This window comes from Nycticebus coucang, chromosome 8, assembly GCF_027406575.1.
Source record: "Nycticebus coucang isolate mNycCou1 chromosome 8, mNycCou1.pri, whole genome shotgun sequence".
NCBI classification, from domain to species: domain Eukaryota; kingdom Metazoa; phylum Chordata; class Mammalia; order Primates; family Lorisidae; genus Nycticebus; species Nycticebus coucang.
Window position 1 is genome coordinate 93,909,594 of NC_069787.1, and position 26,752 is coordinate 93,936,345.

The 26,752-nt window shown below is 46.9% G+C and overlaps 1 protein-coding gene and 2 pseudogenes across 4 annotated transcripts in view; 1 reads left to right on the plus strand and 2 right to left on the minus strand.

Moving 5' to 3' along the window:
• Positions 1-966: 966 nt before the first annotated feature.
• Positions 967-3,614, minus strand: LOC128591397 (keratin, type I cytoskeletal 18-like; annotated as a pseudogene).
• Positions 3,615-6,688: 3,074 nt separating this feature from the next.
• On the minus strand, positions 6,689-8,292 carry LOC128591545 (collagen alpha-1(I) chain-like; annotated as a pseudogene).
• The window catches only part of ARIH2 (ariadne RBR E3 ubiquitin protein ligase 2), a 77,244-nt gene continuing 57,282 nt past the window's right edge, over positions 6,791-26,752 (plus strand). The window contains exons 1-3 of one of the 4 annotated variants that reach the window (XM_053599102.1): positions 6,791-6,940; positions 12,815-12,878; positions 17,183-17,535. In XM_053599102.1, coding sequence (XP_053455077.1) covers positions 17,281-17,535 — 255 coding nt within the window. In that variant the 5' untranslated portion in view covers positions 6,791-6,940; positions 12,815-12,878; positions 17,183-17,280. Of the gene's footprint in view, positions 6,941-12,814; positions 12,879-17,182; positions 17,536-26,752 lie in introns of those variants that run through there. The other 3 variants (XM_053599103.1, XM_053599104.1, XM_053599105.1) reach the window with 3 other exon arrangements.

The following is a 26,752-nucleotide window of genomic DNA, read 5'->3' on the forward strand; positions in this document are numbered from 1 at the left end:
TCACACAACCAGGAAGATGTCAAGTTGGGATTCTAGCCCTGGGTGTCTAGCTCCAGATCCTACCTATTGTGGGCCTATAAGTCCAAAGCTTTGATAGAAAACTTTTGGGTTTCGAACAGAGTGAACGAGATGTTTTTTGCTTTTTTTGTGTGTCTGAGATAGTCTCACTATGTCACCCTTAGTAGAGTGCTGTGACGTCACAGCTCACAGCAACCTTCAACTCTTGGGGTTAAGTGAGTCTCTTTATCCAGCTATGTTTTGGTTGTAGTTGTCATTGTTGTTTGGCAGGCCTGGGCTGGATTTGAACCCGCCAGCTCTGGTGTATGTGGCTGGTGCCCTAGCTGCTGAACAACAGGCGCTGAGCCAAGAGATGTTCTATTCTTTAAAAAGATCTTTCTAGGGCGGCGCCTGTGGCTCACTCGGTAGGGCGCCGGCCCCATATACCGAGGGTGGTGGGTTCAAACCCGGCCCTAGCCAAGCTGCAACCAAAAAATAGCCGGGCATTGTGGTGGGTGCCTGTAGCCCCAGCTACTCAGGAGGCTGAGGCAAGAGAATTGCTTAAGCCCAGGAATTGGAGGTTGCTGTGAGCTGTGTGAGGCCACGGCACTCTACTGAGGGCCAGAAAGCGAGACTCTGTCTCTACAAAAAAAAAAAAAAAAAAGATCTTTCTAGTCAATGTAGAAAGCAAACGTAGTAGAACGAGGGTAGAAACAGGAAGATGAATTAAGGGACTACTGCTCATATCCAGGGACACGTGAAGATAGCTTGGACCAGAGCAGCAGATGGTTGTAAGACATGGCTCAATATCTTGGAGGTATAACACATGAGAATTGCTTGTGGACTGAATGTGGAATTTGAAAGGGAGGAAGCTCTCTTCTTCCTCTGATGGGAGCTAAAGAAAGGGGAAGAAGAATCATGGAAGACTTGGGAACTTTTGTCCTGAGTCAATAGTGAAGAGTACAGGTGTCAATGAACTGGAAAACAGCAGGGGATGGAAAACTTAGGAATAGAGAATGTTGTGTGGTTTGAGACACGTTAAATTTGAGTGCCAATATGACATCCAAAGGAAGGTATTCAATAGACAGATACACTGAATGTGGAGTTCAGGGAATTGGGTAGATTGAAATGAAAACCTAGAAGTTATCAGTGTATGGGAGGTACTAAGGCAAAGAAAGTGGGTGAGGTCAATAGAGAATGATAGATGGAACAGAGCCTGAGGATGGAGCAAACCAAACTCCTCACAAAGTAATTTCGTAATTTTTTTTTTCCAGTGACCTCTGAATTCTTTATTGGCATAAGGGCACGCTGCTGTACTGCCTCCGTGTCTCAGAACTTTGGTGTCATTGGTCTCAGGCACCACTTTGCCGTCCACTATCCTGCGGGTGGTGGTCTTTTTGATGGTTTGCATGGAGTTGCTGCTGTCCAGGGCATCACCAAGGTTGAAGTCCTCCCCGTCTTCCAGCAGGCGGCGGTAGGTGGCGATTTCAGCATCTAGCTTGACCTTGATGTTCAGCAGTGCCTCATACTCCTGGGCCTGGTGCTGCCCCTCTGCCCGAGTCTGTGCCAGCTCTGACTCCAAATGCAGCAGGACCCCATTGAGTTGCTCCATCTGCAAGGTGTAGCGGGCCTCCACCTCCCTTAGGCTGTCCTCCAACCTGGACTTCTGATTTCTTTTTTTTTTTTTTTTTTGGCCGGGGCCGGGTTTGAACCCACCACCTCCGGCATATGGGACTGGCGCCCTACTCACAGAGCCACAAGCGCCACCCGACTTCTGATTTCTCATGGAACATTGTCTTAGCAGCTCCGACCTCAGCAAACTGTGAGGTGACCACTGAGGTGCTCTCCTCAATCTGCTGGGACCAGGTCTTGGCCAGCTCTTCTTGGTTCTTCCGAGCCAGCTCGTCATACTGGGCCCGCAAGTCTGCCATGATCTTGCTCAGGTCCTGGGATTTGGGAGCATCTACTTCCACAGTCAACCCAGAGCTGGCAATCTGGGCTAGTAGGACTTTTACTTCTTCCTCGTGGTTCTTCTTCATGAAGAGCAGCTCCTCCTTGAGAGCCTCGATCTCTGACTCCAGCTGCAGTCGAGTGATATTGGTGTCATCAATGACCTTGCGGAGCCCATGAATGTCGCTCTCCACAGATTGGCGCATGGCCAGTTCTGTCTCATACTTGACTCCAAAGTCATTCAGCAGCAAAACGGGCATTGTCAATTTGCAGCAAAACGGGCATTGTCAATTTGCAGAATGATGCAGGCATTGTCCACAGAATTTGCAAAGATCTGAGCCTTCAGGTCCTTGATGGTCTTGAAGTAATGCGCCCAGTCTCTGACCTGGGGCCCCTTCTTCTCCAGGTGTTCCCGGATTTTGCTCTCCAGCCTCTGATTATTGGTCTCCAGGTTCCTCACTCTGTCCAGGTAGAAGGCCAGGCGGTCGTTCAGTTCTTGCATGGTCTCCTTCTCGGTCTGGATGCCCCCTTTTCCTGCTAGACCCCCAGCCATCCCTGTGGCCAGGCCCCCAGACTCCCAGCTTCCCCAGAAGCTGGTGGAGCGGGACACGGAGATCCGGAGCCCGAGCCCCCAGCGCCTGCATAGACGCTGGGCTGCGCTGCTGGCGGGCCAGACACTGCAGCTGGGCGCCTGGACTGAGCCCAGGGACCGGTAATTGCCGGAGAAAGTGGTGGAACGAGTAGTGAAGGACATGATGTCTGAAGAGGAGAGAACAAAACTCAGGCAAGCTGGGCCTTTTTTTTTTTTTTTTTAAAGTTTCACTTTGTCACCTTCGGTAGAGTGCTGTGGCATCATCATAGTTCACAGAAACCTCAAACACTTGGGCTAATGCAATCCTCTTGCCTCAGCCTCCCAAATAGCTGGGACTACAGGCGCCCGTCACAACGCTTGCCTAGGTTTTACAGACGAGGTCTCTCTCTGGCTCAGGCTGGTCTTGAACCCGTGAGCTCATGCAATCCACCCACCTCAGCTTCCCAGAGTGCTAGGATTACAGGTGTGAGCCACCGTGCCCGACCCCTTCAGAATTATTTTTAATTATCCCACTAAAATCTGCATATTTCACTAGACTGAAGCTTCTTAAGCACAGGTATTGTGGTTTACTTTGCTCACCACTTTTTTTTCCTTAGAGATAGAGCCTCAAGCTGTTGCCCTGGGTAGAGTGCCATGGCATCACAGCTCACAACCTCCAACTCCTGGGCTTAAGAGATTCTCTTGCCTCAGCCTCCCAAGTAGCTGGGACTATAGGTGCCCAGCACAACACCCGGCTATTTTTTGGTTGTAGTTGTCATTGTTGTTTGGCGGGCCCGGGCTGGATTCGAACCTGCCAGCTTTGGTGTATGTGGCTGGCGCCAAGCCATGCTGACCATTTTTTTTTCTTTTGTAGAGACAGAGTCTCACTGTACTGCCCTTGGGTAGAGTGTCATGACGTCACACAGCTCACAGCAACCTCTAACTCTTGGGCTTACACGATTCTCTTGCCTCAGCCTCCCGAGCAGCTGGGACTACAAGTGCCTGCCACAACGCCTGGCTATTTTTTTGTTGCAGTTTGGCCAGGGCTGGGTTTGAACCCACCACCCTTGGCATATGGGGCCGGCGCCCTGCTCACTGAACCACAGGCACCGCCCCATTTCTTTTTTTTTTTTTTTTGTAGAGACAGAGTCTCACTTTATGGCCCTCAGTAGAGTGCCGTGGCCTCACACAGCTCAGAGCAACCTCCAACTCCTGGGCTTCAGCGATTCTCTTGCCTCAGCCTCCCAAGTAGCTGGGACTACAGGTGCCCGCCACAACGCCCGGCTATTTTTTGGTTGCAGTTTGGCCGGGGCCGGGTTCGAACCCGTCACCCTCGGTATATGGGGCCGGCGCCCTACCGACTGAGCCACAGGCGCCGCCCCGCCCCATTTCTTAACTAATAACTTGCTGCTTGACCTTTAGGCAGCCTGAAAGAACCAGAGGCATTTAAAAAAAATATGATTTGGCTCAGCACCCATAGCACAGTGGTTATGGTGCCAGCCACATACACCCAGGCTGGCGGGTTCAAACCCAGCCTGGTGGGTTCAAACCCAACCCAGGCCAGCTAAACAACGACAACTGCAACAAAAAATAGCCAGGGCTTGGCACCTGTGGCTAAAGCGGCAGGTTTGAATCCAGCCCGGGCCTGCCAAACGACAATGACGGCTGCAACCAAAAAATAGCCGGGTGTTGTGGCGGGCACCTGTAGTCCCAGCTACTTGGGAGGCAGAGGCAGGAGAATTGCTTAAGCCCAGGAATTGGAGGTTGCTGTGAGTTGTGATATCATAGCACTCTACGCAGGGTGACAGCTTGAGGCTCTGTCTCAAAAAAAAAAAAAAAATATATATATATATATATATACATATGTAAGAAAAATAGCCGGGTTTTGTGGTTGGTGCATGTAGTCTCAGCTACTTCGGAGGCTGAGGCAAGAGAATCCTTAAGCCCAAGAATTTGAGGCTGCTGTGAGCTGTGACGCCATGGCACTTTACCGAGGGTGACATAGTGAAACTCTGTCTCAAAAAAAAGAAAAAAAATGACTTGCACAGCCAAAAAGATCCCTAATGTAACTGGCTTAATATTGGCTTTTCCACTGTGGGTGCAGCGACTTAAATAAATCTTCATCTCTATCCACCATACTTACGACACTTGACAGTCAGTTCTAGAAGGTAAGTGCAAGTCATCATGACAATTCCTATACTGTAAAAAGAAACTGCAGCAAGTTAAGATGCAATCTGGGCCTTGTATAGTCTCAGCTATTGAGGAGGCTGCAGCAGGAGGTGAGGATCTCTTGAGCCCAGGAAGGAGTTCCAGGTTGCATGAGTTAAGATTGTCCCACTGCACTCCAGCCTGGGCAACAGAGACCCTATCTTTATTTATTTATTATTATTATTTTTTAGAGAAAAAGAGTGTCATTTTGTCACCCTCGGTAGAGAGCTGTGGTGTTACAGCTCACAGCAACCTCTAGCTCTTGGGCTTAGGCGATTCTCTTTTTTTTTTTGCAGCTTTTGGCCCAGGCTGGGTTTGAACCCATCACCTCTGGCATATGGGGCCGGCGCCCTATCAGTTGAGCCACAGGCGCTGCCCATAGGCGATTCTCTTGCCTCAGCCTCCAGAGTAGCTGGAACCACAGGTGCTCGCCACAGCGTCTGGCTATTTTTGTTGCAGTTTGGCCAGGGCTGGGATTGAACCCACTCAGCATATGGGGCCAGTGCCATACTCACTGAGCCACAGGTGCCGGAAACCCTGTGTTTAAAAAAATAAAAGAGAATGGAGTTTTTTTTGAGACAGAGCTTCAAGCTATTGTGCTGGGTAGAGTGCCATGGCATCACAGCTCACAGCAACCTCAAACTCCTGGGCTCAAGCGATTCTTTTGCCACAGCTTCCCAAGTAGCTGGGACTACAGGCCCCCACCACAATGCCCGGCTATTTTTTGGTTGTAGCCGTCATTGTTGTTTGGCAGGCCCCGTCCTGATTCAAACCTGCTAGCTCTGGTGTATGTGGCTGGTGCTTTAGCTGCTTGAGCTACAGACGCCACCCAAGAGAATGCAGTCTTATGATGAGGGTAAAATGGAGCAATGGGCAGTGAAGTAGGCTGCTGCTGGGGAAGCAGAAAGCCTGGTGTAGCTGCAGCTCTGGGGTCACCCAGCAATCATTGCGGAATGTAGCCAGAAATTCCAGACCCAGCTCCTCTCAGACCAGTTAGGAGTTGGGAGACAATGGTCCTTTCTCTGAGAGGACACTGGAGTACAAACAGTAAAGAGAGGAACGGTTCAGAAACGCTATGGTTAAAAATTTCAGGGCCAGGGCGCCGGCCCCATATACGGAAGGTGACGGGTTCAGGCCCGGCCCGGCCAAACTGCAACCAAAAAATAGCCGGGTGTTGTGGCGGGCGCCTGTAGTCCCGGCTGCTCCGGAGGATGAGGCAGGAGAATCGATTAGGCCCAGGAGTTGGAGGTTGCTGTGAGCTGTGTGAGGCCACGGCACTCTACCGAGGGCCATAAAGTGACACTCTGTCTCTACAAAAAAAAAAATAAATAAAAATTTCAGGGCCAGCCAGGCGTGGTGGCTCACACCTGCAATCCTAGCACTGTGGCAGTCCAAAGCGGATGGATTGCCTGAGCTCAGGAGTTCAACACCAGCCTGAACAAGAGCGAGACCCCCATCTCTTAAAAGAAAAAAAAAAAAAAAAAGCCAGGCGTTGTGGCAGGCGCCTGCAGTCCCACCCACTTGGGAGGCTGAGGCAAGAGGATCGCTTGAGCCATGACGCCAAGGCACTCTACCGAGGGCTACAAAGTCAGGCTCTGCCTAAAAAAAAAAAATTATTTTTTTCAGGGCCACTTGGGCGCAAAGGTGAAGGAGGCTGTAGTCCCAGCTACTCCGGGGCCAGGCAAAAGGATCAGTTAAGCACAGAAGCTAGAGACTCAATTGCAAAATCATCGTTACTATGAATAGCCACTGCATTCCAGGTTGGGCAACGCAGTGAGATCCGGTCTCTTTAAAAAAAAAAAAAAAAATCTCGCGGGTGATGCTGGTAGGGGAATTCGGGAAAAGATTCACTAGTTAGCCCTTCATAAGCCGAACCCCTAGACTATCCTTTCTGCTGCCCTCGGAAGCGAAGCTACCCGACTCAGACTCAGGGTCCGGGAGCCCAGCAGCAAGCAAGAGACGTCAAAGGGGCATTCTTCCAGAAGCCTGTTCCGTCCCGGCGACCGCGGGTCGACCCCGGGACGGAAGTGACGCAACTGTGCCGAATACTTCCGGAGCCGTGGAGACTACTCTGCCGGAGGTAAGAGCGGGGACTCGACCGGCGTAGGCCCGCGGCCTGGCTCTGCAGCTGGTGGGCTCCAGTCTGACCCCTTTGACTCGATCTGACCTAGTCTGGCCCGCCCGGGCTCAGCGGATGCTGGGCCGAGGCTCCAGGTAAGTATGCAGCGCGAGTTGCGGCCTTGTTTACCCTGGCGGGCCGGTAGGGGGGCCTCCCCGCTCACCTCCCGGGTCGGGCCGGGACTCCGCCTTTGCAGCCGCTGGCGAGGCCAGGCCTTCCCCTTCGTCGGTACATAGCCCAGCGTGCCTCGCTTTCGGCAGAGGGGCTGTCGGAGGTTACCAGTCCGGGTAGGCAGCTGCCTGGCGTCTCTTTGGCTTTTTCTCCCCGTGCCTTCTCAGCTCGCAAAGAGGTCGGAGGCCAACGCCTCTGACCGACAGGAGCTGGCGCATCTGGGCCCTTCTCGCCAGGGATGGCGGGAAAACGCGCTCCTCCGGGCTCCCCACCCGAGTCATTTTTGGTTAACGCCCGCCTGGGTAGGGTCCCTCCAGCGCGTGGGCTCACGGTCCGTGCGGATATCCCAGATACACGGCGCCTTGAAGGGGCATGCGGATCAGGACCTGCGCCACCTCCTGCGCCGACAGGATGGAGAGGCAGCCTTGTTTTCGGATAACTTCGCTTTAGTACGTTACACTGTGCCATAAAACTTTCTGTCACAGCTACATATTCTGTATCTTTGCTGTTAATTATAGTAGCACATGTGGTTATTAAGCATTTGACCCATGTGGTTGGTGCGACTCAGAAATTAAGTTTCACTTAATTTTTAACTTTAATCAAATAATGGCATGTAGCTAGTGGCTACTGTATTAAACAAGACAGATTAAAAAAAGAAAAACGGGGCTTGGCGCCCGTAGCTCAGTGAGTAGGGCGCCAGCCACATACACCGAGGCTGGCAGGTTCAATCCCTGCCCAGGCCTGCTAAATAACAATGACAATTCCAACCAAAAAATAGGCGGGCATTGTGGCAGGCGCTTGTAGTCCCAGCTACTTGGGAGGCTGAGGCAAGAGAATCGCTTAAGCCCAAGAGTTTGAGGTTGCTGTGAGCTGTGACTCCATGACACTCTACCGATGGTGACATGGTTAGACTCTGTCTCAAAAAAAAAAGATAAAGAGGCCGGGCGTGGTTGCTCACGCCTGTGATCCTAGCACTCAGGGAGGGTGAGGATCGCTTGAGCTCAAGAGTTCCAGACCAGCCTGAGCAAGAGTGAGACCCCATTTCTAAAAAATACCTGGGAGACCAGGCTGGGTGGTTCACGCCTGTAGTCCTAGCACTCTTGGAGGCCCAGGCAGGTGGATTGCTTGAGCTCACAAGTTTGAGACCAGCCTGAGCAAGAGTGAGATCCCATCTCTATTTTATTTATTTATTTTTTTTGAGACAGTGCCTCATTCTACTCTCCTTGGGTAGAGTGCTGTGGCTTCACAGCTAACAGCAACCTTCAATGCCTGGGCTCAAGCTAATCTCCTGTCTCGGCCTCCCAAGTAGCTGGGACTATAGGCATCTGCCACAATGCTGGGCTATTTTGTGGTTGCAGCCGTCATTGTTGTTTGGCCGCCAGCCAGCTCAGGTGTATGTGGCTAGAGCCTTAGTCACTTGAGCCACAGGCTCTGAGCTGAGACCTCATCTCTAACAAGTAGCTGGGCATTGTGGCTGGCACCTATAGTCCCAGCTACTTGGGAGATTGAGGCAAGAGAATTGCTTGAGCCCGAGAATTTGAGGTTGCTATCTCAAAAAAAAAAAAAAATGCTGAGTGCTGTGGAGGGCTCCCTGTAATCCACTACTCGGGAGGCTGAGACAAGAGAATTGCTTGAGCCCAAGAGTTGTGAGCTATGACACCAACAAAGAGAGACTCTGTCTCAAAATAAAAAAAATAAAAAAGAAAAGAAGAAGGAAAAAAAAGGATGTAGAATGTAGGATTTTGAAACTTAAGTTGCTGATTCATATTTTTGTGCCAGGTAGTCATCTTTCTTTTTTTTTTTTTAATTGAGATAGAGTCTCAGTTCTTTACCCTAGGTAGAGTGCATCATACTTCCCAGCAACCTCAAACTTTTGGGCTCAATCTATTCTCTTGCCTCAGCCTCCCTAGTAGCTGGGACTGTAGGTGCCCGCCACAACACCCAGCTATTTTTGTTGTTGTTGTTTAGCAGGCCTGGTCCAGGTTCGAACCCACCAGCCCCGGAGCATGTGGCCGGCACTTTAATCCCTGACCTACGTTCAGGCACCTTCTACCACATAGTTTTCTCTGGATATGAAGATAATAAGTGATGATTCACTGCTAAATATCATATTTCAAATAAATATTAGTGAAACTCACCCAAAGATCTGTTTTTTGTGTGGCCAGGCTGCCCAGATATCTGTATTTCCTTTGTGGTGAGGTTTTCTGAACACATGACCTTGGCTCTAGGGAAAAATAATTTCTGTTACTTCATTTCTATCTGGGATTTAGGAATAGTATTTAATGTCTCAAAGGGAGTCAAAGTGTTGCCATCAATTCTTTTGTTAAGGAAATAACATACTGGCCCCTTGGAACAAGGTCAGCACTTTTGCAAGTGGAATATGAGTATTAACTTTGAAAAGATTAAAAATTAAGTTTTTATTTAAATCTGGTCCTAGAACGCCCAGTATGTATGAAACGGGAGTTCTCTTTGGGGGAACTGAAAGTTTTCTTTACTCCTTGAATATTTGGTCAGTGAGAAGCCTATGGGCAGCCTCTAAGGCCAGATCTTAAGGAGAAATCAGAGAATGTGGAAAGCATGCTCTTTTGCTGGTATAATTTTAGAGGGTCTTCTGGTAGCTTTGTTGACAGTATCAGACTCTCTGGGAGGGTGATGGGTGGTTACAAATAAGCATGGACCTAGATATGATGCAAGGCTGATGCCAGGTTCTAGCAGATTACAGTTGTCTGAACTTGGGCAGATTACCCTTAACCTTTATGAACTGTAGTTTCCTCATTGTAGAAGGGGACAACACGTCGGCGGTTCCACTTTGTAGAGTTGTGAATTAAATGAGTCTGACCTGAAATGAGAGCTACAGTACTATTGGCAGTGTTTTTTTATAAATGGGAACAATATTCACAGATTCTTATTTGTCAAGTAAGCAGTATCTTACGTATAATACAGATAAAAGAAAAAGGTTTTAGAGAAATCAATTATTCTTATATTATTTTGTAAATGATCTTTACAATCACTGGACTTTGATTTTCATTGAGTTTATATTTGCTTGTCTATATTTGAAGTATTTTTTTTCTTTTTTTTGAGACAGAGTCTTACTATGTTGCCTTTGGTGGAGTGCTATGGCATCACAGCTCACAGCAACCTCAAACTCCTGAGCTCCAGCAATCCACTTGCCTCCGCTTCCCATGTAGCTGGGACTACAGGCGCCTGCCACAATACCCGACTATTTTTTTTTTTGTGTTGTTGTTGCAGTTGTCATTGTTGTTTAGCTGGTCCGGGTTGGATTTGAACCTGCGCCAGCCTTGGTGTATGTGGCTGGCGCCATAACCACTGTGCTACGAGCGCCAAGCCTATTTGAAGTATTTCTTTAGAAATTACCGTGGAAGCTCTGGTTGTCCAAGAAATCTTAAAGTAGACATAAAAATCTCTTTTCCCTTCCCTCTCTTTCCTTCTTTTCCCTCCTCTCTCACAGAGTCTTACTCTGTTGCCCCTTGGTGGGGTGCCGTGGCATCATCATAGCTCATAGCAGCCTCAAGCTCTTAGGCTCAAGTGATCCTCTTGCCTCACCCTCCCAAGTAGCTGGGCCTACAGGTGCCTGTCATAATGCCCAGCTATTTTTTTTTTTTTTTTTTGGCCGGGGCTGGGTTTGAACCCGCCACCTCCGGCATATGGGACCAGCGCCCTACTCCTTGAGCCACAGGCGCCGCCCAATGCCCAGCTATTTTTAGAGATAAAGTCTTGCTGAGGCTAGTCTCAAACTCCTGAGTTTAGGCAGTCCACCAGCCTTGGCCTTCCAGAGTGCTAGGATTACAGGTGTGAATGATCACATCAGGCCCCACATAAAATTTCTTTTTTCTTTTCTTTTTTTTAAGAGACAGAGTCTTACTTTGTCGCCCTTGGTAGAGTGCTGTAGTGTCACAGCTCACAGCAACCTCCAACTCCTGGGCTTAGGTGATTCTCTTGCCTCATCCTCCTGAGTAGCTGGGACCACAGGCGCCTGGCTATTTTTTGTTGTAGTTTGGCCAGGGCCGAGTTTGAACCTACTACCCTTGGTATATGGGGCCGGTGCCCTACTCACTGAGCCATGGGTGCCACCTGCCCACATAAAATTTCTAATGTAGTAAGCAGTAGTACTTACTGGAAAGTAGTATTGGAAAGTGGCCTCTGTTTCTCTGGGAAAGCCAGATAGATGGCCCTTGAGTATGTCAGAAGAGAGGTGGGCGATAGACGTTAATATTGACTAGTGGGCATGCTATTGGGCACAGTTTTATTTGACAGTAACTTTTTCCTGAGTCAAGTGAGATCTGAAATAGCAATATTCTGTGTTAGTTGCCACAGTGGAGGAGACTTACAGAAGTTCATTTTTTTTTTCTGTAGAGACAGAGTCTCACTTTGTCGCCCTTGGTAGAGTGCCGTGGCATCACGCAGCTCACAACAACCTCCAACTCCTGAGCTTGGGCAATTCTCTTGCCTCAGCCTCCGAAGGTGCTGGGACTACAGGCACCTGCCATAATGCCCGGCTATTTTTTTTTTGGGTTTTTTTTTGGTTGCAGTTTGGCCGGGGCTGAGTTTGAACCAGCCACCATAGGGTATATGGGGCGGTACCCTATCCACTGAGTCTCAGGCGCCACTCAGAAGTTCATTTTTAAGTCAGTTAGTTTGTTTTGTCAACCTCTGGGTAACATTTAGGGCTGATGTTGAGTTAGGTGGTTAATGTAGGGAATCTGAAAAATAGGAGCATTGGAGCAAGGAGGTGGGTTTTCAATCTGGGGGAGAGAATTGGGCGTCTATTTCTATCACTAGTATCACAAACTAAATTATTGCTGTTTGGCTTGAATTCTTTCTTTCCTTTCTTTCCCTTCCTTTCCTCCCCCCCTTCCTTCCTCTCTCCCTTCCTTCCTTCCTCCCTGCCTCCTTCTCTCCGGCCCACCCTTCCCTCCCTCCGGCCCTCCCTCCTACTTTTTCATCCTGGGTAGAGTGGCATGGTGTCATAGTTTGTAGCAATCTCAAACTCTTGGTCTAAGGCAATCCTCTTGCCTCAGCCTCGTAAGTAACCGGGACTATAGGTGCCTGCCACAGCACCTGGCTATTTTTTTTAGAGATGGGGTCTTGCTCTTGCTGGGGCTGGTGTCAGACCCCTGAGTTCAAACAATATACCCACCTTGGCCTCCTAGAGTGTTAGGATTACAGGTGTGAGCCATGGTGCTTGGCAATACTTTTTTTTTTTTGCATTTTTTTTGGCTGGAGCTGGGTTTGAACCCACCACCTCTGGTATATGGGGCTGGTGCCCTACTCCTTTGAGCCACAGGCACTGCCCAATACTTTCTTTTTTTGAGAAGGCCATGTAACTCTTGTTAGTATAATTATGACATGTGGATTTCTGTTAGGACTTAACAAGAAAATAATTAGTACTGGGTGGCGCCTGTGGCTCAGTTGGTAAAGGCGCCGGCCCCGTATACCGAGGATGGCGGGTTCAAACCCGGCCCCGGCTGAACTGCAACCAAAAAATAGCCAGGCGTTGTGGTGGGCGCCTGTAGTCCCAGCTACTCAGGAGGCTGAGGCAAGAGAATTGCTGAAGCCCAGGAGTTGGAGGTTGCTGTGAGCTGTGTGATGCCACGGCACTCTACCGAGGGCTATAAAGTGAGACTCTGTCTCTACAAAAAAAAAAAAAAAAAAAAGTAAAAAGAAAATAATTAGTACTGACTCTGTCTCTTGTCCTTTTCATTTCTTAGCTTTTTTAAACATAAATTTGCAAAAGCAAGAACCAGTTTGAAAAATATAATTCTCTTTCTTCATTTTAGATGGAAATCATATGACATACAATACTTGGGTGACATCTGCTTGAAAGATCATCAAGAATTACAGGTATTTTAAATTTAAAGATTATGGCTTGGCGCCTATATCTCAGGTGGTAGGGTGCCAGCACATACACTGGAGTTGGCAGGTTTGAACCTAGCCTGGGCCTGCCAAACAACAATGACAACTACGACCAAAAAATAGCCGGGTGTTGTGGCGGGTGCCTGTGGTCCCAGCTACTTGGGAGGCGGAGGCAAGAGAATTGCTTGAGCCCAAGAGTTGGAGGTTCCTGTGAGCTGTGATGCCATGGCACTCTACCGAGGGCGACAAAGTGAGACTCTTTCTCAAAAAATAAATAAATTTAAAGATTAGGCTCGGCGCCCATAGTTCAGTGGTTAGGACGCCGGCCACATATACCTAGGCGTCTAGGTTCAAAGTTGGCCTGGGCCTGCTAAACAATAATAACTGCAATAAAAAAATAGCCAGGCGTTGTGGCGGGTGCCTGTGGTCCCAGCTACTTGGGAGACTGAGGCAAGAGAATAGTTTAAGCCCAAGAGTTTGAGGTTGCTGTAAACTGTGACGCTGTGGTATTCTACTGAGGGGGACATAGACTCTTGTTTCCCCCCAAATAAATAAATAAATAAATTTAAAGATAAACTTTTTTCCTAAAGAAAAAATACTGTAGGCGCCGGCCCCATATAGCGAGGGTGGCAGGTTCAAACCCGGCCCCGGCTGAACTGCAACCAAAAAATAGCCGGGTGTTGTGGTGGGCGTCTGTAGTCCCAGCTACTTGGGAGGCTGAGGCAAGAGAATCGCTGAAGCCCAGGAGTTGGAGGTTGCTGTGAGCTGTGTGATGCCGTGGCACTCTACCGAGGGCCATAAAGTGAGACTCTGTCTCTACCAAAAAAAAAAAAAAAAAGAGAAAGAAAAAATACTGTAGGGGCGCTGCCTGTGGCCCAGTGAGTAGGGGGCCAGCGCCATATGCTAAGGGTGGCAGATTCAAACCCGGCCCCTGCCAAACTGTAACAAAAAATAGCCGGGCATTGGAGCGGGTGCTTGTGGTCCCACCTACTCAGGAGGCTGAGGCTGAGAATCACCTGAGCCCAAGAGCTGGAGCTTGTTGTGAGCTGTGATGCCAGAGCACTCTACCGAAGGTGACAAAATAAGACTCTGTCTCTAAAAGAAAAAAAAATACTGTAGTTGTAATTAGGTGGCTGTACCACACAAAACAATTTGTTGAAAGTCAAACCGCAGGCATTATTTTGGCTGTATTATATGATTTCTTTAAAAAATTGAGTATTTATAGTTAACATATCAATTTAGATTCATTGATTACTATTGTTACTATTATTTTGAGTCAGAGTCTCACTTTGTCATTCTCAGTAAAGTGCTGTGGCGTTACAGGTCACAGCAACCTCCAACTTTTGGGTTCAAGTAATTCTCTTGCCTCAGCCTCCCAAGTAGCCGCAGGCACCTGCCACAATGCCTGGCTATTTTTAGAGATGCAGTCTCACTCTGGCTCAGGCTGTTCTGGAACTCCTGAGCTCAAGCAATCCACCCGCCTCAGCCTCCCAGAGTGCCAGGATTAACAGGTGTGAGCCACCATGTTTGGCCCATTGATTATTTTTATTTTTTATTTTATTTTTATTTTTTCCCTTTGCAGTTTTGGCCAGGGCTGGGTTTGAACCTGCCACCTCTGGCATCTGGGGCCAGTGCCCTACTCCTTTGAGCCACAGGTGCCACCCTATTTTTTTGACACAGAGTTTCATGTTGTTACCCTCTGTAGAGTACTGTGGCATCATAGCTTATAATAACCTTAAACTCTTGGCCTCAGGCAGTCCTCTTGCCTCAGCCTCCCAAATAGCTGTGACTACAGGTGTGCACCACTACACCTGGCTAGGTTTTCTAATTTCAGTAGAGATGGGGGTCTCACTGTAGGTCAGGCTGGTTGAACTGAGCTCAAGCAATGTATCATGGTCTCACGGAGTGTTAGGATTACAGGCGTGAGCCACTGGCCAGCCTCATAGATTATTTGTATAATATCATAAAAAAGTGACTTTTTGTTTGGTTTGAGACAAGGTCTGGTTCTGTTGCCCAGACTGGAATACAGTGATGTGATCATAGCTCACTATGATCAAATTCCTGGACTCAGACTGTCCTCCTACCTTAGCCTTCTGAGTAGCTAGGTCTATAGGAATATGCCATCAGGTTTAGCTACATTTTTAAAGTTTTTTTTTTGGGGGGTGGGGTAGCATCTTGCTGTGTTGCTCAGGCTGTTCTCTAACTCCTGAGCTCAAGGGATCCTCCTTCCTTCAACCTCTAGAGTAGGTAGGATTAATGCCACATGCATGGCTAGTATCCATTCTTTATTTTAGATTTCAGTTTTTTTTTTTTTTTAGATTTATAGATTGTCTGCTTGGAGTACACTTTACATTTACTTTTGTATGTTATGCAGATTTTTGGTGTATGTAAATTGTTTGCATACTTAAAAGCTCTTGCATTTTCAGGTCTTATTTTTAGATTTAAATTACTAGTTGATATTGTTTCTTGGAAATAATCACTATTTATTTTAGTTTAATGTAGAAAAGTCAATGGATATTTGCCAAAATCTTTTCTGGGATGAAAGTGGAATTAGCAACTGTTTTGTTTTCTCAGCTAGTGTTCTCTTTTCATTTATATGTAATTGAGTAACATTTTGCTGTGTGTGTACTTTTAAATAGCTGATTCAATTTAAACTCTTGTTTTTTCATCTCAGATAGATTCTAGTTTTTCTGCACTCTTGGTTGGTTTCTTTGCCTCTGAGTACCCATTTTAAAGGTTCAATAGAATTCTTTTTTTTTTTTTTTCAGTTTTTGGCTGGGGCTGAGCTTGAACCCACCACCTCTGGCATATGGGGCTAGTGCCCTACTCCTTTGAGCCACAGGTGCTGCCCAGTTCAATAGAATTCTTTAAACTGAAAACTAGTTAACTTTGCAGACTAGAGGCGGCTGTTGAAGGGCTATGTGTTTTTTATTTTTCTTTACTAGCTATGCACCAATTTTCTAGAGTGATGTCTGTGAACATTGATTTTCTTTTCCTACGTATTATGGAGGGAAGGAACTGTGTTCCTATTTATGTATTGCCTATGCCACTATGAGACCATGATTAGCAAAATTTTAAACTTTTTTTTTTTTTTGGAGAAATAGTCTCACTGTGCTGCCCTCGGTAGAGTGCTGTGACGTCATACCTCATAGCCAACCTCAAACTCCTGGGCTAAGTGATCCTTTTTGGCTCAGTCTCCAGAGTAGCGGGGACTATAAGCCCCTGCTACAACGCCTGGCTATTGTTTCTATTTTTAGTAGAGATAGGTCTCACTCTTTTTTTTTTTTTTTGCAGAGACAGTCTCACTTTATGGCCCTCGGTAGAGTGCCGTGGCCTCACACAGCTCACAGCAACCTCCAACTCCTGGGCTTAAGCGATTCTCCTGCCTCAGCCTCCCGAGTAGCTGGGACTATAGGCGCCCGCCACAACGCCCGGCTATTTTTTGGTTGCAGTTTGGCCGGGGCCGGGTTTGAACCTGTCACCCTCGGTATATGGGGCCGACGCCTTACCGACTGAGCCACAGGCGCCGCGCAGGTCTCACTCTTGCTTAGGCAATCCACCTGCCTTGGGCTCCCAGAGTGCTAGGATTACAGGCATGAGCCACCATGCCGGCCCAAAATTTTAAACTTTGACAGTTAAATCTCTGGCTTGCTTCCCAATGAGCAGCTGGTTGTGGGAAAGTGCTTTTCTCTTAAGGACTCTGGCAGGAAGAATTTGTCCAGTGGAATTTGACTCCCTGACATGGAGCAATCAGCGTTGCCCTTTCATTTCAGCCACTTCATGTGAAGTTGATCATCAGCTGCTTCTGCCTCTCCAGGGAAGGGTTTCCCTTTGATGAACATGGGCTGGGGAATAATGTTGCGATTCCTAGTATAAAATGGAGTTGGAATAGGCCATAGTGGGAGTAGGAGCAGAGCTGTGCTATTTTTTTGTTTTATTTTATTTTATTTTGAGACAGAGCCTCAAGCTGTTGCCCTGGGTAGAGTACTGTGGTATCACAGCTCACAGCAACCTCCACCTCCTGGGCTTAAGCAATTCTTCTGCCTCCGCCTCCCAAGTAGCTGGGACTACAGGCGCCCACCACAACGCCTGGCTGGTTTTTGGTTGCAGCCATTGTTTTTGTTTGGTGGGCCCGGGTTGGATTCGAACCCACCAGCTCAGGTGTATGTGGCTGGAGCCTTAGCCTCTTGAGCCACAGGCACCGAGCCAGAGCTGTGCTATTTTGATTATTGAATGGTTTCTGTTATAATTTCTCATGGAGAAAAGAGTAACATTTTTTTTTCTTCCCCTAGAAGACAAAAATACTAATGCATTTGAGAAAGCAGTAAAGTTGGGAGGGTGGGGGAAGAAACAACTGCTTTCCTGATCTGCAACTTGGCTGGATGCTAAGATGTCCGTGGACATGAATAGCCAGGGTTCTGACAGCAATGAAGAAGACTATGATCCAAATTGTGAGGAAGAGGAAGAAGAGGAGGATGAGGACCCTGGGGACATAGAGGACTATTATGTGGGAGTAGCCAGTGATGTGGAGCAACAGGGGGCGGATGCCTTTGATCCAGAGGAGTACCAGTTCACCTGCTTGACCTACAAGGAATCCGAGAGTGCCCTCAACGACCACATGACCAGCTTAGCCTCTGTCCTAAAGGTGAGCAGTATTGTAAATGCCAGTATAATCCCCCGTTTAAATCTAAGGATGAGCTATTAGTAACTTTTATCTTCTTTGGACTAAATGATTTTGTAGCTTGAAACCAAATTTAAATGTACATTACATCATGTGGACATTTTATCACATTTACTTTGTTTTCTAATATATACATATCTAAGGTCCTCAGATTCCTAATTATTAAGAATAAAGGAAGAATGGGGTGGATTCAATAGATACAAACCAGAAGTACGTAGCAGTAGAACTATATAGTTTTGCACTTGTTTCGGAAAGTGAGTCTTAACAAACTTGATGAAGTAGATACAATACCCATCAGAATAACCACATTATGCACAACTATGTTTGAGTGATACATTTCTTGAGAATGTTCATACCCCCTGCCCTAAATAATCAGTGCCTTTGGGCTAATGAACTCATTTATTTCATATATTGATGGCTAATGTTCAGTATTGAAATAGATTTTAGTATTTAGTAATTAGTAATAACTCTAAGAATAAGTGAGTTCTCCTAGTTTATATTTCATGGATTTGGAGGTGTTAGTAATTAGTATGAAAAACTTTTTTAATTTTAAAGAATGAACAAAGATGATTATTCTTGTAATCATCTTGTAAGGATGTTTTCTTTTTTTTCTTTTCTTTTTTCTTTCTTTTTTTTTTTTTAATAGAGACACAGTCTTGCTTTATTGCCCAGGCTGTAGTGCAATGATGTGATCATAATTTACTGCACCCTTAAACTCCTGGGCTCAAGCAGGCCTCCTTTCTCGGCCTCCCAACTAGCACAGGCTAACATGACTGGCTAATAATTTTATTTTTTGTAGAGATGGGGCCTTGCTCTGTTCCCCAGGCTGATCTCAAACTTTTGGACTCAAGTGATCCTCCTGCCTCTGCCTCTCAAAGTGCTAGGATAATAAAGATGAGCCACTGCCCCTAGCCTAGAATCTTACTTTTTAGTACTTAACCTAAAGCATGCCTTTGAATGTCTTGCACCTCAGGCTGTTATTTTCCTCACTGTTTACATTTTTTATTGTTATTCAGTTTCCCAGCATGTTTCCTTGTTTACTATTGGTCATTATGTGAAAGTGGAGGAAACATTTTCTTAGATCTTCCTGCAGTGAACTGTTAACGTGGACTTTATTGTCTGATCCAATTGAAGATTAGAAGGGCATATTGGCATGATTTCAACCAAATAAATTTTTTTTTTTTGTAGAGACAGAGTCTCACTTTCCTGTCCTCGGTAGAGTGCCTTGGCGTCACACGGCACACAGCAACCTCCAGCTCTTGGGCTTACGTGATTCTCTTGCCTCAGCCTCCCGAGCAGCTGGGACTACAGGCGCCCGCCACAATGCCTGGCTATTTTTTTTTGTTGTTGCAGTTTGGCTGGGGCTGGGTTTGAACCCACCACCCTTGGTATATGGGGCTTGCGCCCTACTCACTGAGCCACAGGTGCCGCCCCATCAACCAAATAAATTTTTTTTTTTTTTTTTTGTAGAGACAGAGTCCCACTTTATGGCCCTCGGTAGAGTGCCGTGGCCTCACACAGCTCACAGCAACCTCCAACTCCTGGGCTTAAGCGATTCTCTTGCCTCAGCCTCCCGAGTAGCTGGGACTACAGGCGCCCGCCACAACGCCCGGCTATTTTTGGTTGCAGTTTGGCCGGGGCCGGGTTTGAACCCGCCACCCTCGGTATATGGGGCCGGCGCCTTACCGACTGAGCCACAGGCGCCGCCCCCAAATAAATTTTTTTATCAGTATTTCTTTTTTTTTTTTTGAGACAGAATTTCACTTTGTCACCCTTGGTAGAGTGCAGGGCGTCATAGCTTATAGTAGCAACCTCCAACTCCTGGGCTTAAGTGATTCTCCTGCCTCAGCCTCCCAAGTAGCTGGGACTATAGGCGCTCACCACAATGCCTAGCTGTTTTTAGAGATGAGGCTCAGGCTGGTCTCGAACCTGTGAGCTCAGGCAATCCATCTGTCGTGGCCTCCCAAGTGCTAGGATTATAGGCGTGAGCCACTATGCCTAGCCCTAGGTTTTCTTTTTTTTTTTTTTGAGACAGAGCCTCAAGCTGTCGCTCTGGGTAGAGTGCTGTAGCATCACAGCTCACAGCAACCTCCAAATCCTGGGCTTAAGTGATTCTCTTCCCTTAGCCTCCCAAGTAGCTGGGACTATAGGCGCTCGCCACAACACCAGGATATTTTTTGGTTGTAGTTGTCGTCGTTGTTTCGGCAGGCCCCGGCTGGATTCAAACCCGTCAGCTCTGGTATGTGGCTTGAGGTACAGACACCAAGCTGGCCCTAGGTTTTCTATTTTTAGTAGAAATGGGGTCTCGTTCTTACACTAGGTGGTCTCAAACTCCTGAACTCAAGCAATCCACCCGCCTTGGCCTTCCAGAGGGCTAAGATTATAGACATGAGCCACTGTACCCAGCCCCACCTCTAGTTTCTTATTAGGCTGGCATATATGTCCAGTTTTCTGGAAAGCCTTTCTTTACCTCCTCACCATTTAGTGCCCACAGGGCTCCTTTAGAGTCTAGCTTGTGCTTTCCCTGAGAACTTCGGAACCCCTAGAGCATAGTTCCTGCAGGGCAGTAACTGTCCTATACCTTTTATCCTCCATCTTTCCTGTCATGGCATTCTTTTCACAGGAGATATTGAATAATTTCTTGGATACGTGTGGATTTTGTTGATTTTTGTGACAGTAGCTGCTGCTGCTGTTGTGAACTAGATTTCCTAGTACTCGCTATATATCCTTTTGTGTTGTCATGAAAGGCCTTTCAAGACTAAGAAGAAAAGGAACAAAAAGAATGTAAAACAGAGATGAGAGAATAAAAAGATAAGGAAAACAGTTGAAACAGAAAGAAAGGGTTAAATGAAAAAATAAGGCAAAGAGGAAAATAGTCCACAAAAATGTAGATGGTAGTGAAAGACAGATTTTTTTTTCCTTTTCCTAGACCTCTCATGCATGTTAACACCCTGTTTTTTCCTAGGGGCTAGACATCAAAGGTCATGGCTCTTTTAGTGGTTTGGCCATACATAAATGGGCTCAGTGGTTTTGTTTTTTTTTTTAGACAGTCTCACTATGTTGCTCTCGGTAGAGTGCCATGTGTTACAGCTCACAGCAACCTCAAAACTCTTGGGCTTAAGCGATTCTCTTGCCTCAGCCTGCCAAGTAGCTGGGACTACAGGCACCCGCCACAACATCCGGCTATTTTTTGTTGCAGTTGTCATTGTTGTTTAGCTGGCTCAGGCCAGGTTCAAACCCACCACTTTTGGTACTATAACCACTGTGGTACAGGCGCCGAGCCTCAGTGGTGTTTTAAATGGTTCAAGAACTTGACCATAGAAGGAGGGCAGAAGCAGAGTAAAGGCAAGGAAAGTAGGGGGAATCATATAATTCTTCTCTTCCAGACTTGATTAAAAACAGGCATTGTTTTTATTTTTGTAATTAATAACTTTTGAGGATGGGAGTGAATGTTACAAGTGTGTAGTTTACCCAATTATGTTGGCCAACTGGTGCAACTCTGGTTGCCCTGATGATGCACTTGTCTATGAAAGTGATTAACCCTTTGACTGCAGAGTGCTCAGAAATGTACACTCACCTTGTATTGAATACCTAAAGGCATCATTTGCAACAAAGGAACATCTTGGGGGTTGTTCACAGTCAAAAGGTTAATAGTGATAGTTACCCACATCACCACTGAGGACCCTATTGATCATAGGGCTGTTTGCACAATTTTGTGGCATATTGAGATATTTAATTCTTTTTTTTTGAGATATTTAATTCTTTTGTATGATTTAGGTGCAATTTGGCTCATAGAAAATGTGACATATTTATGTAGTTAAAAATTACAGCCTATGAATAGCTGTCTATGAATAAAATCTATGTAAGTTTAAGGAGTGACTTAAATGTTTCACTGATGCTCTTGTCTGTGTTATTTTGTTGTGTCCAGGCACAAAGTTAAGTCTTTTATTGCCTTTTGGGATTTGAGGTCTATAAGAAAATTCCCAATTGCTTGGGATGCTCAGCTTTTAGTTTAGTAAAGGCCCTGGTGTCAGAGGGTAACTTCTTGTTTGTGTTCTGGAATAAGTCCATGAGTATGATCATTATTGAGAAAGGAGGTGCCCCAGAAATGAGATCCAGGGCTGAGAATAGAGAAAATGCTATGTGTACTGGGGAGAAATGCTGGTGTTCAGATAGTAGCAAACAGAAGCGTTGTTTAAGAATGAGCTATCATCCTACACAAATGGGATAGTTAAGAGAGGTAAAGACTGCCAAGTGAGGTGTTGTGTTGTAGGAGAGGGGAAAATCTCTGATAAATAAGTATTTTTAGTGATCATATATGAGTCTTTAAAGAAAACACAGTTACCTTTTTATGCCTTTTTTTTTTTTTTTTTTGAGACAGAGCTTCAAGCTGTCACCCTGGGTAGAGTGCTGGGCCATCACAGCTCACAGCAACCTCTAATTCCTGGGCTCAAACGATTCTCCTGCCTCCACTTCCCAAGTAGCTGGGACTATAGGTACTGGCTACAATGCCCGGCTGTTTTTTGGTTGCAGCCATCATTGTTGTTTGGTGGGCCCAGGCTGGATTCCAACCCACCAGCTCAGGTGTATGTGGCTGGCTGGCGCCTTAGCCTCTTGAGTCACAGGTGCCTGGCCATTTTTTTTTCCTTGTTTTAGAGGGAGAGTTTTACTTTATTGCCCTTAGTAGAGAGCTATGGCGTCGCAGCTCACAACAACCTCCATCTCTTGGGCTTACCCGATTCTCTTGCCTCAGCGTTCCAAATAGCTGGAACTATAGGCGACTGCCACAACGCCTTGCTATTTTTTTGTTGCACTTTGGCCGGGGCCAAGTTCGAACCTGCTAACCTTGGTATATGGGGCCAGAGCCGTACTCACTGATCCACAGGTGCCGCCCTTTATGCTATTTGTTTTTTTTTTTTTGGTTGAGTGCCTATAGCTTAGCAGCTTGGGCGCCAGCCACATACACCAAAGCTGGCGGGTTCAAACCCAGCCTGGGGGGCGGCGCCTGTGGCTTAGTCGATAAGACGCTGGCCCCATATACCGAGGGTGGCGGGTTCAAACCCAGCCCCGGCCAAACTGCAACCAAAAAATAGCCGGGCGTTGTGGCCGGCGCCTGTAGTCCCAGCTACTTGGGAGGCTGAGGCAAGAGAATCGCTTAAGCCCAGGAGTTGGAGGTTGCTGTGAGCTGTGTGAGGCCACGGCACTCTACCGAGGGCCATAAAGTGAGACTCTGTCTCTACAAAAAAAAAAAAAAAAATACAACCCCAGCCTGGGCCTGCCCAACAACAATGACAAATACAACCAAAAAAAAATGGCCTGGTGTTGTGGCAGGCACTTCTAGTCCAGCCACTTGGGATGCTGAGGCAAGAGAATTACTTAAGCCCAAGAGTTTGAGGTTGCTGTGAACTGTGACACTATGGCACTCTGCCAAGGGCAACATAGTGAGACTCAGTCTCAAAAAAAAAGCCAAACACTGTATTTTTGGAGACAAAGTCTCATTTTGTTACTCTGGGTAGAGTGCAGTGGCGTCATCTTGGCTTACTGCAGCCTCAAACTCCTGGGCTTAAGCCATTTGCGTGCCTCAGTATCCCAAGTAGCTGTGCCTACTGGCTGCCACCACGATGACTAATTTTCATTTATTTATTTATTTATTTTTGGAGACAGAGCCTCAAGCTGTCTCCCCTGGGTAGAGTGCCGTGGCGTCACAGCTCCCAGCAACCTCCAACTCCTGGGTTCAAGTGATTCTCTTGCCTTCGCCCCCCAAGTAGCTGGAACTACAGATGCCTGCCACAACGCCTGGCTATTTTTCGGTTGCAGCCGTCATTGTTGTTTGGCGGGCCTGGGCTGGGTTGAACCCACCAGCTCAGGTGTACGTGGCTGGCACCTTAGCCGCTTGAGCCACAGGTGCTGAGACTAATTTTCTTTTCTTTTCTTTTTTTTTTTGGCCGGGGCTGGGTTTGAACCCGCCACCTCTGGCATATGGGGCTGGCGCCTACTCCTCTGAGCCACAGGTGCCGCCCTTCTTTTCTTTTCTTTTTTTTTTTTTTTTTTTTTTTATTTCTGAGACAGAGCCTCAAGCTGTCACCCTGGGTAGATTGCGGTAGCATCGCAGCTCACAGCAACCTCCAACTCCTGGGCTCAAGGGGTTCTACTGTCTCCACCTCCCAAGTAGCTGGGACTTAGGCGCCTGCCACAACGCCTGGCTATTTTTTTGTTGTTGCAGCCATCATAGTTGTTTGGCGGGGCAGGGCTGGATTCAAACCTGCCTGCTCAGGTGTATGTGGCTGGTGCCTTAGCCGCTTGAGCCACAGGTGCCAAGCCAAAATGGTACCTTTTTTTTTTTTGCAGTTTTTGGCCATGGCTGGGTTTGAACCCACCACCTCCGGCATATGGGGCCCACGCCCTAGTCTTTTGAGCCACAGGCGCCGCCCTTTTTCGTTTTTTTTTTTCAGAGTTTCACTCTGTCACTCCTGGCATCATAGCTCATGGTAACCTCAAACTCTTGGGCTCGTGAGATGCTCATGCCTCAGCCTCCCAAGTAGCTGGGAGGTGCCATCCACAATGCCCACCTATATTTTAGAGATGGTGTCTTTTTTTTTTTTTTTCTATTTTCGAGACAGAGTCTCAATTTGTCACCTTGGGTAGAGTGCTGTGCTGTCGTAGCTCACAGCAGTCTCAAACTCTTGGGCTCAAGTGATTCTCTTGCCTCAGCCTCCCAAGCAGCTAGGACTGCAGGTGACTGCCACAACACCTGGCTATTTTTTTAGAGACAAGGTCTCGCTCTGGCTTAGACTTGTGAGCTCAAGCAGTCTACCTGCCTCGGCCTCCCAGAGTGCCAGGATTATAGATGTGAGTCACCATGCCTGGCCCATTTTTCCGTTTTTTAGTAGAGACAGAGTCTTGCTTTTGCTTAAGTTGGTCTTTAACTTCTGAGCTCAGGTGATCCTACCATTTCGGCCTCCCAGAGTGCTAAGATGAGTGGTGTAAGTCATTCTGCCCAGCCTACACTTTCTATTTTTTGAGATAGAGCCTCAACCTTTCGCCCTGGGTAGAGTGCTGTAGCATCACAGCTCACAGCAACCTCCAACTTTTGGGGTCAAGTGATTCTTCTGCATCCGCCTCCCAAGTAGCTGGGACTACAGGCGCCCACCACAACACCTGCCTATTTTTTGGTTGTAGCCATCATTGTTGTTTAGCGGGCCCAGGCTGGATTCGAACCTACCAGCTCAGATGTATGTGACTAGTGCCTTAGCCACTTGACCCGCAGGCATCAAGCCTTTTTTTTTTGGAGACAGAGTCTCACTTTGTCACCCTTGGTATAGTGCTGTGGCCTCACAACTCACAGCAACCTCCAACTTTTGGGCTTAAACAATTTTCTTACCTCAGCCTCCCAAGTGTCTGGGACTATAGGCTCCCACCACAACTCCTGGCTATTGTTTTGTTGCAGTTGTCATTGTTGTTTTAGCAGGCCCAGCTGAGTTTGAACCTGCCAGCCTGGGTGTATGTGGCCGGCGCCCTACCCACTGAGCTAAGGGTACCACCCACTATTTTTTATATGAACCTGATGCAAGGATTATTTTATTGTTATAGATGAAAGAGGTCCTTTCTTGTAATAAGGTATTTGTAATTCATTTCAAGAAGTTTTTGGTTGTTCATTGAATCTTGTTAATACAATTCGTGGAACAAATGTGGGCATTTGCTGACAAGTAATACTAATACTATTTGGGGAACAAATGTGGGGCATTTGCTGATAAGCTGCTCAGAAGAAGCTCATCCTTGGTAGAGTCCCAGATAGCCCGGGCAGGGTGATGACTTGACTACCTTTTTATTTTTTTGAGACACAGTGTCTTTTGAAACACATGTCGCCCTTGGTAGAGTGCTGTGGCATCACAGCTCACAGCAACCTCAAACTCTTGGGCTCAAGTGATTCTCTTGCCTCAGTCTCCCGAGTAGCTGGCACTACAGGCTTCCGCTACAACACCTGGCTATTTTTTGTTGCAGTTGTCATTGTTGTTTAGCAGGTCCGGGCTGGGCTCGAACCCACCACCTTAGGTGTATGTGGCCGGTGCCCTACTTACTGAGCTGAGTGTAAACTTTCTGTTTTTGAGATAGAGTCTCAAGCTCTGTCCCAGGCTCTCTGCCCTGGGTAGAGTGCTATGGCGTCATAGTGCATAGCAACCTCTAACTCTTGGGCTCAAGCAAGCATCTTGCCTCAGTTTTTCTATTTTTAGGAGAGACAGGGAGATGGGGTTTCACTTTTGCTCAGGCTGGTCTCGAAGTTGTGAGCTTAAGCAATCCACCTACCTTGGGCTTCCAGAGTGCTAAGATCACAAGACTTGGCTAACCTTAAGCCTTTTATTTGTTCAGACTTGTGATCGTGATGATGGTCCAGAATTGTCTCCCTCCTTTTTGTGCTCCTCTCAGCATCATGTTAGGGGTGTGGGCAAGAGAAACTAATGTTCAGGGCCCCACATAATTGTTTCAGAAGGGAGAGAAATAGGCCAGTGTGTTGAACCAAGGGGACCTTGAAGGTGGGATAGAAGGGCAGTCTGCGCAGAGTGACAAGATGAGACTTTGTCTCAAAAAGAAAAAAAAAAAAGATTCTTCTGTTGATAGTATTTTCCCCTTTATAGATTAGAAATTTTTAGGGCTTCTAAGTGTAGAAGTCTTTATAGTCTTGTGTTTAAAACTACCTGGTGCCTTTGCGTTTTTTGTACTTGTAACATGATCTATTGATGTTCTTAAAAACAAAGTACTGGGCGGCGCCTGTGGCTCAGTGAGTAGGGCGCCGGCCCCATATGCCGAGGGTGGTGGGTTCAAACCCAGCCCCGGCCAAAACTGCAACAACAACAACAACAACAAAAAAAACAAAGTACCTTATCTTTTTAGCCTTTCTCTTAAGTGGCATCAGGTATGTGTATAATATCTGGTGAAGACTTTAATTTTGATTATGAAATTGACTTTCTTTTGGGGCGGTGCCTGTGGCTCAAAGGAGTAGGGCACTGGCCCCATATGCTGGAGGTGGCAGGTTCAAACCCAGCCCTGGCCAAAAACTGCAAAAAAGAAGAAAAAAGAAATTGACTTTCTTTTTATGCTGGCTTAGTTGAATTTTAAAACCATTTCATTTATTTATTTATTTATTTATTTTTTTTTTATTTACATAGTCTTTAATTAACCAAGT